This window comes from Phalacrocorax carbo, chromosome 1 (assembly GCF_963921805.1).
Source record: "Phalacrocorax carbo chromosome 1, bPhaCar2.1, whole genome shotgun sequence".
Classification (NCBI taxonomy): Eukaryota; Metazoa; Chordata; class Aves; order Suliformes; family Phalacrocoracidae; genus Phalacrocorax; species Phalacrocorax carbo.
In genome coordinates this window covers 61,602,044-61,616,360 of record NC_087513.1, presented here as the reverse complement: position 1 = coordinate 61,616,360, position 14,317 = coordinate 61,602,044, and the positions used below count along the sequence as shown (strand labels likewise).

At 42.1% G+C, this 14,317-nt stretch overlaps 1 protein-coding gene across 3 annotated transcripts; it reads left to right on the top strand.

The window, feature by feature from the left end:
- Positions 1-5: 5 nt before the first annotated feature.
- Positions 6-14,023, top strand: TDG (thymine DNA glycosylase). Of its 3 annotated transcripts, none has more exons than XM_064456267.1 (10): positions 6-135; positions 2,632-2,780; positions 5,395-5,624; positions 6,141-6,210; positions 7,558-7,693; positions 7,774-7,856; positions 7,939-8,033; positions 9,627-9,798; positions 10,084-10,212; positions 11,803-14,023. In XM_064456267.1, exons 2-10 carry the CDS (start codon positions 2,687-2,689, stop codon positions 11,940-11,942), a joined length of 1,149 nt encoding a protein of 382 aa, XP_064312337.1. In that variant the 5' UTR covers positions 6-135; positions 2,632-2,686; the 3' UTR covers positions 11,943-14,023. The 3 variants fall into 3 exon arrangements, with proteins under 3 accessions (XP_064312337.1, XP_064312327.1, XP_064312318.1); XM_064456257.1 differs by lacking the exon at positions 6-135 and adding an exon at positions 142-251 and having other exon boundaries at positions 11,806-14,023; XM_064456248.1 differs by lacking the exon at positions 6-135 and adding an exon at positions 142-251.
- Positions 14,024-14,317: the final 294 nt, after the last annotated feature.

Sequence of the window (14,317 nt, the reverse complement as noted above, 5' to 3'; positions counted from 1 at the left end):
CCGCCCGCCCGACGCAGCTGAGCCGCACGCCTCGAGCCGCGCCTCCCGCCCGGGCCCCTCCCTTGTCGGGCCGGCCGGCAGGCCGCGTCCTCCCATTGGCTGCCGCCGCTCACGTGACGCGGGGCTGCCCGGCAGGTCGGTCGGGGCGCTGAGGCACGGGGGGGAGGGGGCGGCGGGGGGCGGCCGGCGACAATAGCCCCGGCGGCGGCGGGAGGCTCCGCGCCCGGCATGGAGGCCCGGGAGTTGGGCAGGTACCGGTGCAGGCCCGGAGCGGCCCCGCTGGGGCCTCGCGTTGGGGATCGCCGTTGTCCTTCTCCTCCTTCCCCTCTCGCGGCCCGGGGGGGCCGGGGCCGGGCTGAGGCGGCCCCCCGTCGCCCCGGGTGGGCACAAAGCGGGAGGGGAAGGAGGCGCTGCCGCGTGGGGTGTGGGAGGGGGTGCTGCGGGACGGGCCCAGGGTCGTGGGGCGGCCCGCGGGGGGAGTGGGGAGAGGGGGGGCTCCGGGGAGCGTGGGGCGCCGTGCCGTGTTTGTGTATCCCGGGTGGGCGCCGGGGGAAGCGCCTGGAACGGCAGCCCTGGGTGCGTGGGAGGGGGTGCGGGATCGGCGGGGATTCGCGGGGGTTGCTGTGGGTACCCTGGGACTGACGTGCGGCGGGGACCTCCGGGGGTGGGGTGGGGGGTGCGTGGGTTTGTTAGGGGGTGGGAAGGGGGAGGAAAGCCGGTGTGCACTGGCGGGGGTGGGGTTTGCGTGGGGGCGGTGGGGCTGTTTGGGTGGGGGAGGCAGCCCTGCGTGCGGGGGCCGCCGTGGCCGGGGACGCGGGGGGGCCGCAGCGGGCGTTCGGAAGCCCACGCGTGTGCGTGCGTGCGGGGGAGGCCTGCTTGTGTAGGGGCGGACCTGTAAGTAATTTAACATTTGGTTCCGTTCCCGTGGACGTAGCTTTTTTTCCTCTCCCTCTTGCCTTCGTTTTTAGCGTGAACTGAAGGGGGGGTTAGATCACTGCCTTCTCCTCACGGAACTGAAAATATTTATTTAAATGTCCCGTAATATATGTATCAATAACAAAACATTGTGTTTCTGAAGCCCTGCAAGAAAAATTATTTAAAAAAAAAAAAAAAAAGGCATATGAGGGTTAGAGGTGGGTGTAAAAGCTCTTTTTCATCTCATTACCGTGTGGTCAGAGGACTTGTCCATAAGATGGTGCGAATTTTCCTTTGTTTAAAGGGAATTTTATTCCCTCTATAAGAAGGAGACTTTATATACACATAAAATAAGAAGATATGTGTTATAGGAAGATTTCTTGTCAGAGGCTGTTCTTGGGTTAGATGCTTTCACATCGATTCTACCCACTCCGTTCTGCTCTGTGTAATCAAGCATTTATTACATGATGAACTGGATTCAGTTGTGTTTCCTAATACAAATCCGAGGATCAGTTTTGTTCTGTTCAGGAACTGCAGAAGTATTTTATATAGAACAGAACTCTTCCAGCAGGGGGGGTTGCAGCATTTACTGTAGTCTGAAAATCTCCCATGACTTTGTTAGGCAGCTTCCTCAGGAATCTGACAGAGCTACGTTCAAATTTATTCTCCTTGATTCAGGGCAGGTATGTGGTTCAAAATCAGTGGGCCTGATCACAAGACTGTAGGCTGTTCTGGCATAAATCAGATTTACAGTGGGATTCCTAAATATTCTTAAATACCCATTGTGTAACAGAATGGTCCCTTCTTTTGTAATATTTCTACATATCTAAAAACTATTTGGTGTTTTTATGAATAGCTTTTAGGTGATAAAATTATTTCCTGAAAATTTACAGTTCACAAATTCTTCTCCATGTATTTGTATGGCAGTAGAATCCATGGACAAGAAGGCAGCTGCATAGGTAGAAGGGAATGACAGTGTGAAGCAGAAGCTTGTGGTGGGGTGTGAGGGCTGTATGTGGCTAATAAATGCGTGGGGCAAAAGAGCTGTGTGTGGAAAAATGTCTTTGTGCGTGGAAGGAGACTGGATCTGTGCATGTGTGAACACTTCCATGTGGAATAAGTGCAATATTTGTGTCGGGATCCAGTGTGCAATAACTGGACATCTGCCACATAGTTTGTTAAAAGCTGTTTAATAATCTGCATAGTAACTAATACTGTGTGAATTAGTAATGCTTTGTAGCCCAGAGTGGTTCATCTATTCTGTGTCATATCAGACAAAGGAACTGATGTAACATTAAGAGAATCTAAAACTTGGGGAACTTGAGTTAAAACAAGAGTTTTAACTCGCTTGTGTTGTAAATTGTCAGTGTGTTCGATAGACAGTCTGCCTTGATAATGTGTGCTACGGAGTGGTTTTTTAGGGAAAAAAGGGAAAAGCTCTATGCTTCACTTACAAAGGTGGTGATTCTTCCACATTATAGTAATTATGAGAGATCTGTACTGTTAAAGTTGGGTTTAACATCCCCTGATACGAGCTAAGCACTTGGACTGCTTAGTGGATTTGGATAATGTGCTGCCTTCTTAGTAGAGTCGTTGGGGAACGTAGTGGAGTACGTGCCAGTCTTGATAAAGACTGATGTTTACAGTCTATTTGGTATATCACTAAACTTCTAAATTGTTGGTAAATTATGTCTCTCTTTTTTTTCCCGTTCTAAGATACTACGCGTATCTTCAGCAAGCTCAAGCTTTTTACACATTTCCGTTCCATCAAATGATGACTGCAGCGCCTAACATGGAAATCATGACTGAGCAGCTGACTCTAGAGGGCATTCCAGAGCCAAACATTGCTCAGGAGCCTCCAAAAGGTAGTTTGACTGGGCTGTGCTAAATGAGCTAAAACATTAGTAATCGATTGGGGAAAAAATTATTGGTCTTAAACTGCTTCTTTGGACCTATTGGATTTCCTTTTCTTGATTCTCTCTGAGGAAGTATTGATTAATTGTATTCTTTAAGTAACATTTTTTAACCAGACAATTAAAAAGATAAGGATTAAACCCAGGAGATACCATTCACATTGTTCAGTCTCTCAGAATTATCTTGTTGCAGGAAAAGCAGATCTTTGTTTCAATAGATAAACATATCATTTTTAGCTGATCTCATGGCTTTTAATATTACATTAGAGAATTTTTCTTTTTTCAGTCTATTTTTTTTACTTCTGCAAGAGAAGTACAGTATAATATTCAAGTATTTTTGTTTAAATGGTGTTTTAGTGTGTTGCAGCAATCACAAATAGTTAACTGCTTATATACACTAAGGGTTGTTTGGTTTTAATGAGGCTATTTAAACAAATATACACAATGCTGGAAAGTATTGTCACCTAGAGGTGACACAAGTTTTGTACTGTATGCGCTTGTATATTGCCTTTCTTTTCTCCCACTAGGATTTTGTACACCTAGGGTTTACGCTAAAAGAAAAGATCCCTTGTTCTGTTACTCTTATGCTTGCTTGCTCTTTACCACATAAAAAGGCAGTGATCTCTACTGTGCTTAAATCCTGATTCTATAGCAAATATTCACACACTGAGTTTCATCTTGCTTTTAATATATAGATATAGGTCAGAGCTCTCTATACCAAGGTAATCTATCGGCTAGTTCATGCAGTGGCATTGCTTGTTTAAGTGCATCCTTTTATAAGCTTAAATTTTTCTTCTTTAGTTGTAATGCTTGGCCAGATGAAATCATAGGAAGAAAACCTCCAGTTCAAAACAGTTGCGACTGCTCTATTCATTCACTGTATTATTCACTACAGTTATATGGCACTTAAGGCGCATCCTGGTTAGGCTTTTTTTGCAGCTTTATTATTGGATAACATGATGTCACCATGAGCGTGCTGTTTGACTGCACTTTCAGGTACTTACAGGCAACCGTGATCTTCTGTTACGAAGCTGTTCCCTAGTATTTTTGCAAGAATTGAAAGTTGAGTAAGGCTTTCAAAGGCAAGGCTTGAAGACTTATCAAATGTGTGTGAAATTTACCTGAGCATGTATGAAAAGCAAAGATTCGGAGTCCAGCTACCTGCTGTGATGAAAAAAGTAAAATTTTTAGGATTACTGTATGAAAGGCTGCCCTGGCATTGTTTATGTTTCATGACAGTGTCTGGTTGGTGGGTGCCTGATCAGCCTGAAGGTTAGCCCTGCTTCATTTGAAACACATCTGACTCAGAGCAGTTGGAGTATCTGTGGTGTTTTGCTATCACGTGAAAAACCTGCTAGTTCTTGAAGGGGTAGGAAAGAAAAGCTGCTTATGTGCCTCACCAAGTCTGTGCCTTTCTAGCCTCTTCACCGCTGTAACTAGACTATAGCTTGAGTGCTGTTACTTACAGATTTCCTAAGCAGTTCCTCCAATGACCCGGTGGGAATTTCACATGACACCTGTCCTTCTTGTAAGAAAGCTGAGCGCAAGCAAAAACAGCCCCAAAAAAAGTTTGCAGGCTAAGGGCAGTGCCCTTGTATCCACCGTATTTGTTTCTTTACTGAGGGAGAGTTTCATCTAGAAATGTTGAAAATAAGATGAAGTCTCATTTTTAAAGTAATAGATTACCTTGGCACTTTGCTGATTGCTGCTAAATATGTTTTCCTACTTTTGAAGTTGTGTTCCACATCTCAGCATTACTAATGAACAAGGACAGAGAGCGATCTCTGGGTGGTTGTGTCATGACCAGTACCTGTGCTGATTGAATCTGTTGAGTTTTAGAGGCCACAAGATGAGGAAGTTTCAGATGAGTGAACAGTGACTACTTTATGTGTACATTTTGTAAATAAAAATTAGTGTTTGGTGTGACTCATTCAAATTGAGATCCTGAAGCTCTCATGCATTACCTTTTTATATGATGCACCGGACAGTATCTTTTCCGTAAATAACAAATTGTAAGTAGCTTATGCAGCGTTCAGCCAATGTGTTTGTTTCTGACAAGCTTACACCTTACAATGTAGGTAATCCTTGATACCTTTTGCTTTTGACACGCTGTTCAGTTTCTTCAATATGTTATGTAATTCGTTACAATCAACTTTCATATGTAGAAGCTGAAGTGTGAGTAATAGACCTAAACTGTGGCATTCCTTGGAACCTAAGCGTTGATGTTCTGGCATAACCTCCGAAAGAAATTAAACTGTTTCCAAAGGATTATTGCATACAGCATGTAAACGATATAACCTAGTCATGAGGTTATTCTTGGTTTGCATCCTAAGTGAGCATGGTTTCCTGTGAGTAGTACGTGTGTCTGTGGTACAGAGACACCCAAGCTAGGTCTACACTGAGCCTGCTAAACTGAGATCCATCTGATGATTGTTTAAATTAATGAATTTTGAAGGTAAATTTATCTGCCTGTTCTTTTTGCATCCATACATTTAGCTCAGTCTTTCTGAATATCCACACTGCAGTATTGGAAAGGTACAAAAAGGATATTTGCTGTGTGTTTCAGAAGTTAAAAAAGGGGGAAGGAAAAGAAAAGCCAAAGCAACTGAGCCAAAGCAACCCAAAAAGCCTGCTGCTAAAAAAGAAAAATCAGCCAAGTCAAAAGGCAAACAAGAAAAGATCACAGATACTTTTAAAGTCAAAAGAAAAGTGGACCGTTTTAATGGTGTGTCTGAAGCCGAACTTCTGACCAAGACTTTACCTGATATTTTGACCTTTGATCTGGACATTGTAATAGTAAGTAACTCACCAGTTACAAGGTCAGGTAGAAAAGTGAATAGTCTGTACTCATTGGTTATGATTTACATTCCATCTGCTCACTTATCTATATTGCTTATATGACGAGATCTTGCAAGATAAAGTATGTAAACTGTTTCCTGTGTGTCGCGCTGCTTTGCATTTTCTGTTAAAAATCATAGTAACGTAGCTCTAACTTCTGAGAAGCCTAAGGCTTACTTATAATACCTAGTCATGAGAGACCGTTACTTGACACTGATTTACTGGAAGGGCTACATCACTGGCTGTAAAACACAAAACACACTGTGAGCTGCTCTTTTGACATTGCACATCTAAATGAGGCACTGCTATAGAATTGTCAATTTTGTTAAATAAGGGTGGAAGGTACTGTTAGCACGGTTTTGTTTACTGACAGTAACTTCCAGTAAGGATGCTTATTCAACTCTCTTTAACTTGACTAAATTCCTGACTAGTAAGCCATGTTCTTATCATTAAAATGGACTGGTATCTTTGCAGATTGGCATAAACCCTGGCTTGATGGCAGCTTACAAAGGACATCATTACCCTGGACCTGGAAACCATTTCTGTATGTTTTTGTTTTCCTATCCTGTTACAGAATCTGCAGAACTTTCTTAGAACTTGTGGCATTTTAATTAAACTGGTTTGGGTTATGTTTTTTGCGGGGGGAAGGGGTGCAGAGAACTAATTCTTTTGAATACCATACATAAAAAAGAATGAAAGAGGTGACTTTCAGTGCAGGTTTAGAATTGTCATGTAAACACAGTTTACCAGATTGTATTACCAAATAACCTCTTGGCCTGTTAGTGTGCAATATAAGGAATAAAAATCAAATCACTAGGACTTCATTTATCAAGAGTAAGTCAATAGGCATCATCAGTCTCTGATACAAAATAAAATTACCTGCATTTTTCCAGAAATGCATCTCAGCAAGCCCTCTTCTGTTTGCATTTATTCACCTCTGCTGAACAAGCTTTCTGACTGATGAAAAAGCAAAAACCATTGCCCTGATCCAGCAGGCATATGCATCTAGCATACCTGATTCTCCAGACAGGGGTTTTTTTTTTCTGCTTTTTTGTCCATTTAAATAATATTTTTTGCAGCATGATCCCATAAAGAAAGATCATATCTGAACACTGTTGAAATGCTCTGTTTTGTATACTGGGAGCCGTTCCAGCTGTGGTAATAGGGAGCTCCACGTGGGCTAATTTGCAGCCCTGTGACCCTCCAGCCAAAATTCTTCCAGTGTCCAGCAGACTTGTAAATCAGGCTGGGGTGTTTCTCCAGTGTTCTGCAGACTAGCCAGGCTAATAGCCTCCTTTGCCAAGAAGCAGACCAGGTATATGTGCTCTGACAAATCCAGGTGTTTCCAAGCTTCCCGGATCACTAGGAGCTAGCTGTGATTAATTTGTGCTTAAGAGATTGGCAGTGCGTGTTACCCAAATATACTTTTATACACTAAATATGAATGTAAGATGTCAACAGGCTCTGTCAGAGAGGCCCAGTGCAAGGAGAAGCAATGGTAGGGTTGTAAAAGAAAACTGACGCTTGCTGTATTTGCTGCATTCTTTCCCACAGAAATCCATATTGATCACATTCACACCCTGCTTAAGTGACTCATAAACTCTAAAGCTCTTTCTGAACTTTTAGAATAAAAGTCTGGTTTCCACACCTGGAATCATAGTGAGGAATTCCTGTTGCTCACTAGGGATTTTCTATCCTTTTGCAGTAGGTAAAGTAGTTTCAGCTATTTTAAACGTTTCTGGATAGGGCAGTAGTCTTCCCAAATTAACTGGTGCTCTGTTAACGTAGATTCTTCCTTTAGCATTCTGCCACGCTGATAGTCGAGGGCGTTTTTTTGGGTTTATTTTCTTTTCCTTAGAAAAAGGCAAATGCGTATCTCCCTACTTCACAGGGAAGTGTCTTTTCATGTCTGGTCTGAGTAATGAACAGCTGAACCATATGGATGACCACACCTTGCCCCATAAATACGGGATTGGATTTACAAACATGGTTGAAAGGACGACACCTGGAAGCAAAGACCTCTCCAGGTAGGATAACACGGGGGGAATATTGTGCTTGTTAATGAATTAATAGTTGTGATTATAATTTTGAGCACTTTCTCTTTTAGCAAAGAGTTTCGGGAAGGAGGGCGAATTCTGATGCAGAAGTTACAAAAGTATAAACCTCGTATAGCAGCTTTCAATGGAAAATGTGAGAACCTTGACTTTAAATAAATTTGTTGTCATTAGCTTTTCTTCCTTTGTCCACTTATCCTATCTTCTTTTCATTTCAGGTATTTATGAGATTTTTAGTAAGGAAGTTTTTGGAATAAAAGTTAAGAACTTGGAATTTGGGCTGCAGCCACACAAGGTGCCAGATACAGAAACTGTAAGTATTGATACTGAGAAACAAAGCCAGGGCACTCCCATTTCAGTTATTTCAAAACTAACGAAGTCTCAGGACTTGCACACGCTTACGAGAACATCAAAGTTTGCCCAGAGTAGAAGGGATGTGAAGGGCTTTCACTATCCCTCTTTCACTTTTTAAGTACAATTTTCAGGCACATCTTTAATGCAGCTTCCTCAGACTTGCAAACTTTATTTGGGAAACGGTGTATTATGGTTAGCAGGTTAGTGCACTCTCTGAGGAATATCTAAAATATGAATAAAATATACATGTTTTTAAGATAACTGTCATCTACTTTCATCTGATCCTCTGTGTCCAATACCCCGTATGTTTGTATTACTAAATTTTGATACCAAACGTATGACCATGGTGCTAGTAGTGCCGTGGTGGGGGAGAAAGAGTAGTAAGTCCATCGTTGTGCTGTTACACACTACAGCTGCAGCATTACTGAGTCTGAGCATGCCCAGGCACTTCCATCACTTGTCTTAAGCCAATCTGCAGCTTGAAATTAAATGAGACACTTAAGATAAAACAAACAGTTTGATGAAGAGTGCATTAGTCATAGACATCTAGTGCTGGAAGATATCTTGGGACCAGCTGTGCATCATCACAGATAGGTTTGTTTAACCTGTTCTTATAAACAGGTTAAGGCAAAGGCAATTTACACTACCTGCCAAGGTAGCTTATTCCAAAGCATCGCTGCCTTGTCAGTTCAAAAGTTTGGGTCAGTTTTATTTCTATCCCAAATTACTTGGGCTGCAAGTTTAAGCTCGGTTTAAGCTATTCTTCTCTAAAGGTGAAGTGTTGCCCTCAGAGCCTGAAGAACTGTTGGTGATAAAGTGCTTGCTGCTTAAGTAGTTCTTGAAGACTTCCGCAGTAGATGTATTTGTAAGAAAGATAAATAATCCTCTTTAGTAGTATTTGTTCATAAATACTGCATGGTAATAGAAGAATTGTACAGGGTTTTTTTTCAGTTTTACAGTTCAGGGTACAGTTTTTTTCTCCGTGAAGTAACTTTATGTCTTTAGTTGGGGCTCTTGGCCAAGATAGAGACACTTAAGTTGGCTTCAGGCACGCTAACTCCAGAGTTGCACACCCTGGCAAGTGTGATGCAGACACGCTTGGCCAAAAAGCCAAGCTAATTAACATGTGGTGCCACCCTCAGTAGTTTGGGGTGTTTGCATGCTACTGCGTACTCCTCTGGGGACACGGGCTCCGAGCTCTGCTTGCTCACAGAGCTCTGGAGTGTGCCCTGCTCTCTGGCATGCACTTGTAAACTGTACTTTTTGTAGCACGTGCCAGTACTGCTTCTCCTGCAGCGCATAAACAACTGGTGAAAACTGTCCTCGCTTCCACAGCTGATAATCGGCTCCTCTCTTCAGGGCAAGACATCTAGCTGGCCAAGAAAAATGAAAGGGTCCTTTTATCCTCTCCCGCAACCACCCATGGCATTAGTTGAAGCTGGTAGAAAGGGTTAAAACAATGAGCTTAACTGTTAAGATTTTCTTGATGGACTAAATATTAGCTCATAGTTCAGGGAGCGGTAACGCAATTTTTGTTGCTCTTTGACTCAAGCTCTGCTACGTTATGCCATCATCCAGCGCGAGATGTGCTCAGTTTCCTCGTGCGCAAGATAAAGTTCATTATTACATAAAGCTGAAAGACTTAAGGGATCAACTGAAAGGCATCGCGCCAAACACAGACGTGCAGGAGGTGCAGTACACGTTTGACTTGCAGCTTGCACAAGGTATAGTGATTATTTTGTTGGTCCTTTACAGCATAACTAGCAGTTTCCCAAGTAAAAAGAAAAAAAGAATTTAAGGGGAGGGAAGAGAGGTGCCATCTTCTCTACACCCTGTGGCGTAGAATTGCACATTCCACTCTGTCCTTTTAGCACAATCTTAATTATCTAAGGGGAGCAAGTTTTATCTGGTAAAACGCGTGGTGGTTTTTGAAAGTGTTCTCTGATTAAAAACACCCTTTGATCCTTTTTATTCTGAATATTAATACTTGAGGTCTTTTATTTCGGCAGAGGACGCTAAAAAGATGGCTGTCAAAGAAGAAAAATACGATCCAGGTTATGAAGCAGCATATGGAGGAGCTTACTGTGATCGTGCACTATATGGAAATGATGAGTGCAATTTCTCTTCAAATGGAACCGGTAAGGTGCGGTGCTTGGGGCATCCAGTCTGTAAACCGTTGCTTATGAACAAATACTTAATTTTCTACCCTTGCAGCAATGCGCACAATTCCTACAATATATTTGAAGTATAGCAGCAATTAAACTTTTACGTAACTGAAGGAACATACGGGTTTTGTGAGGGGGAAATAAAGAGAAGTCATTTACTTTATTTAAAACCAGTTGTCTGCAACTTCAAAATGTTTTCCCAAACTCTGACTGGCTCCCAAGATCTGACGGATGGACACAACTAGTGACTTACACAGTAAACCTCTTCAACTACAATGACTTGTATAATTGCGTCATGCTTTTCGGAGCAAAAGAGAGGCTTGGTGGTACTTTTTTCATTCCTAAGGAAAGCAAAGCCAGAGAATGGTGGAACAGATAAAATACCAGGTGGTTCCATCGCTGGTGGGCCGGGTGAAGGAGCAGCATTGGAAGTGATGCCGTGAAAAGCCAAAATCAGGACTCAATAATCCGAACGACTGTTAAGTAGCTATTGTTGACTGCAGCGCTGGACGCACAGGGGATCGCTCCTCCGAATGTGCGTGCCGCACAGGGTTAATTGCAAAACTTATTCAAGCTTTACATAGGTATTCATTGTTTTCTGAGAAAAGATATACATATTCATTAATTTTCCAAGAACTGATCATCATATCATGCGCATGCCTGTTGGTGTCTCTGGGTGGTCGTCAGGGGTCTCTGGATGAAGGATATACTCTTCCTCACTGTGTCCGCTAGTTAGCTTCTGCTTTCATGCAAGCTCAGTTCTGAGATCATGTAAATACAGTCCTAGAGGTTCCTTGTCCTTGTCTGTTCTGGTTTAGTGTCTGCTCTGTAGTTCCTTATCTTTATGGTTCTGTATATCTGCTTTTCTACGGTCAAATGTCGTCATTGTAAATTTGTTGAGGAGCTTCTTGTCTTGAAGCCTTTCTGATTCCCCCAAAGCAACAAGTTTTAGTCACAGCAGTTCTAACTCTATCAGAAGGATGAGTCTAGTAACCAAGCTGTAATTAAGAAGCTGGGAATTTTACTTCCCAAAATATCGCCAACTGTAGTGGAAAAAAAAAAAAAAAAAAAAAGAAAAACAATGGCAGAAGCAGTAACTCTGGAGTAACCACCTTCCTCTGAAGTCTTGAATTTCCAGTCCTAATCTCACTTATGTTGTGAATTGACATTTGCATTCTGCCTCCCCTACTTTGTCAGAGAGTGTCCCTTTGAGAAGAAAAAATTTATTCTTAGGAAACACCGTGAAGTATTTTAATTACATTTATGCAGTCAGTCTTCACAGATCTTGAAGAAATTATCATTTGAGGAAATGATCTGGATCTACAAAAGTAGATGCTCAAAAGAAATATCTGAGCTGCAGCCTGAGTAGGTGATTGAAAAACAGAAGGGAAAGATGGAAACTGCAAATATCTGTTTTAATTTTTTTTAGGGGTTGGGGTTGGTTTTGTGCTTTTAGGGTTTTTTGCTAGTGGCGTCATCTGTATTTTATGAGTTTAGCTTTAGTTAGTGGAATCAACTGCATTTCTTAAACTGTATTTTATTAATTTTTGTTGTTTGCTTCAGCAGGGAGCAATCCACAGTACTGCGAGGGGTCGTCCTTCGGGGAAGTTCCTAATGGACAATGGATGACACAGTCCTTTGCAGACCAGATTCCGGAGTTTGGTGCTGGCATGACACGGGAGGAAGAGGGAAGCAGTGCGTAAGGGCTGCTTCTTCTCAGCTATGCATACGTGCTGCAGTTTTAATGCAGTGATCAAGATTGGTACCTCGGTTCTCCAACTGAAGCATTTTAATAGTATTTTATCTCCTCTAGTTATTTTATTATAGTCCAAAGTAAGTGTGTGGTAGGCTCAAATCGATGAACTAGATAATTTTAAGGAACTGTCCAAACTTTTTAAAAAAAAAAGTTAGCCCTTTTTTGTATATGAGTTTTATATTTAACGTATACCATTTCTTGCAGTTTTTGACAAATTGCTTTCTCTTTTGTGAAGATTTCTTTGGGATGTTAATTTTATTCCATAAACCGTAATGTAGTAGTAACAACAGCAGCAGTAGACTTTCTACTGATGCCTCAGTATTTGGATATCTCATAATGCTTTTATATCCAGAGGGGAAAATGGGAAGTGTACCCTTATCTTACATGAAGTGGTGTTTTTAATCATGCACATTTAATTAAGCAAATGGTGCTTTTGAAGTCTGCCCTTTACCTTCTTAAAAAGAGCAGAAAGTTGTGTTCTGCGGCTGTGAGTACTGAGTATTTCCTGGGTGGGAAGAGAGCGCTCTGTCTGTTCACTGATTGGACCGTATTCAGGATTAAGGGAGCAGAGACATTGTCTCGAGTCACAACATCGGGGAGGAAAATTTGTGTCACACTGGACAGGGCCTAAATATCGTAGCTGAGCTGTCTTAGGGTAAGGTGTCCCCACCTCTTCCCCCTTAAATTCCAATGTAACGGAACTGGAATTCCTTGGCAGGGGCATGAGGGGGAAACAACCCAACAAGGATCGTTATTGAATCCTGTGGCATTTAAACTCTCAGTCATTTCTGTGTGATTAGTCTCTTCACCCAACCTTTACCAGAAGGAGACGAGCCCTTTGAACAGATGACATCATTGCAGGGAATGGAAAGACCACATTCCCTGTAAAAACCAGGTATAGCTACGTTGTTTACATCAGGTACAGTTAGCACAGGGTGAGAGAGGTTTGCGATTTAGCAGTTCTTAACATTCCAATCTCTTCCATCTGTAAGACCTTAAAGGGTGTTCTTCTTATTCCTCTTACAAGTGAAAAATACTAAGTTAAATGTAAGGGCAGCTGTTCCTTAAGTAAGAAGTCAGCTGTAGAAACTGCAGCTCTCTTCTGAGGAACTTGCTTAAACAATACACATTTTTGGCCAATATTAGTGACTGAGAAAGAAATGAGATTCCATGCTTGTGCCTAACCATCATCTTCTTTCCCTCTTTTATCATGTGAGGAAGAGATGAAGTAAAAGCAATAAGCTGATCAAAACATTAAAGTTTTGATGATCTCATGACAGTAGGTGCTTCACATACTTGAAAAACAGATACAAACAGTATCTCCACAGTCCACGCTGGTCAGAGCTTCCTCTACCAGTGTGGTTTATCCCTTCCTCGCTGCCAGTGCCAGCTGTCATGCACTGAGCGCAACGAGTTAGCATAGATTCTAATCCTGCTGTAACAGCTCTCACTGAGGTCGCACACTGTTGACCTGTTGTGAGGCAGGCATGATGTTTACAGTTTTCTTCCCAAATCATGTGGCTTAATTCTGAGCGTCTTAAATCAAGTAAGTGTGCATTATGATTATGACTGTGTTTATTAGCTTCAGCCTAAAGCTGTTTGGTATATTGTCAAAAAGGTATAGGATTTGTCTTGTCTGTTATTTAAAGTGTACTGTATCATGTATTGCTGTTTACATGGACGTTTTCCTGCAGGTGCTCAAAGTATCTTGCATCAGGGATTTGTTACAATTCAGTTTTATTTTTCAACAAAACCAGAAGCGTGTAACTAGCACTGCTGGGTAGCACAGTAGGATATAACTACTGTAAGGCTGTCCCGTTTGATTGGAAGGGAAGGGTCTCTTCTTCAGCAGTCACCTACCAGGGTATTGAGGTATAAAATACAGTAAAGCGTACAACGCCCATTTCACTAAATATTGCAAACTTATGTGTACTCCCTCAGAACTGGTGCTCTTTTCGTTACAGTAATACAAAATTTCTTAATCTGCCCTAAATCTATCAATGTTTCACAATAAAATCAGGAATTGTACTGCAGTGTCATAGAACGTGCTTTTGCATCCTGCTTGCTGGGCTTTAACTGCGCTACAGGACAGGTAACACACAGAACCACTGCAAAACAGAGTCACCACGCACAATCCTGCTCACTGAAATGCTGCATAGGTTTTCATTTCAGGCTATGTAACATGGGCAGACAGCTAAAGACACCTTCTATGTAATACTGCAGGTAGCACCTGTGTAGATTTTTCTACCAGCAGCAGACATTGGAGTTTTATTTATAAAGACTTTACTTTAAAACACAGTCTGGCACTGAATTCCACCTCTA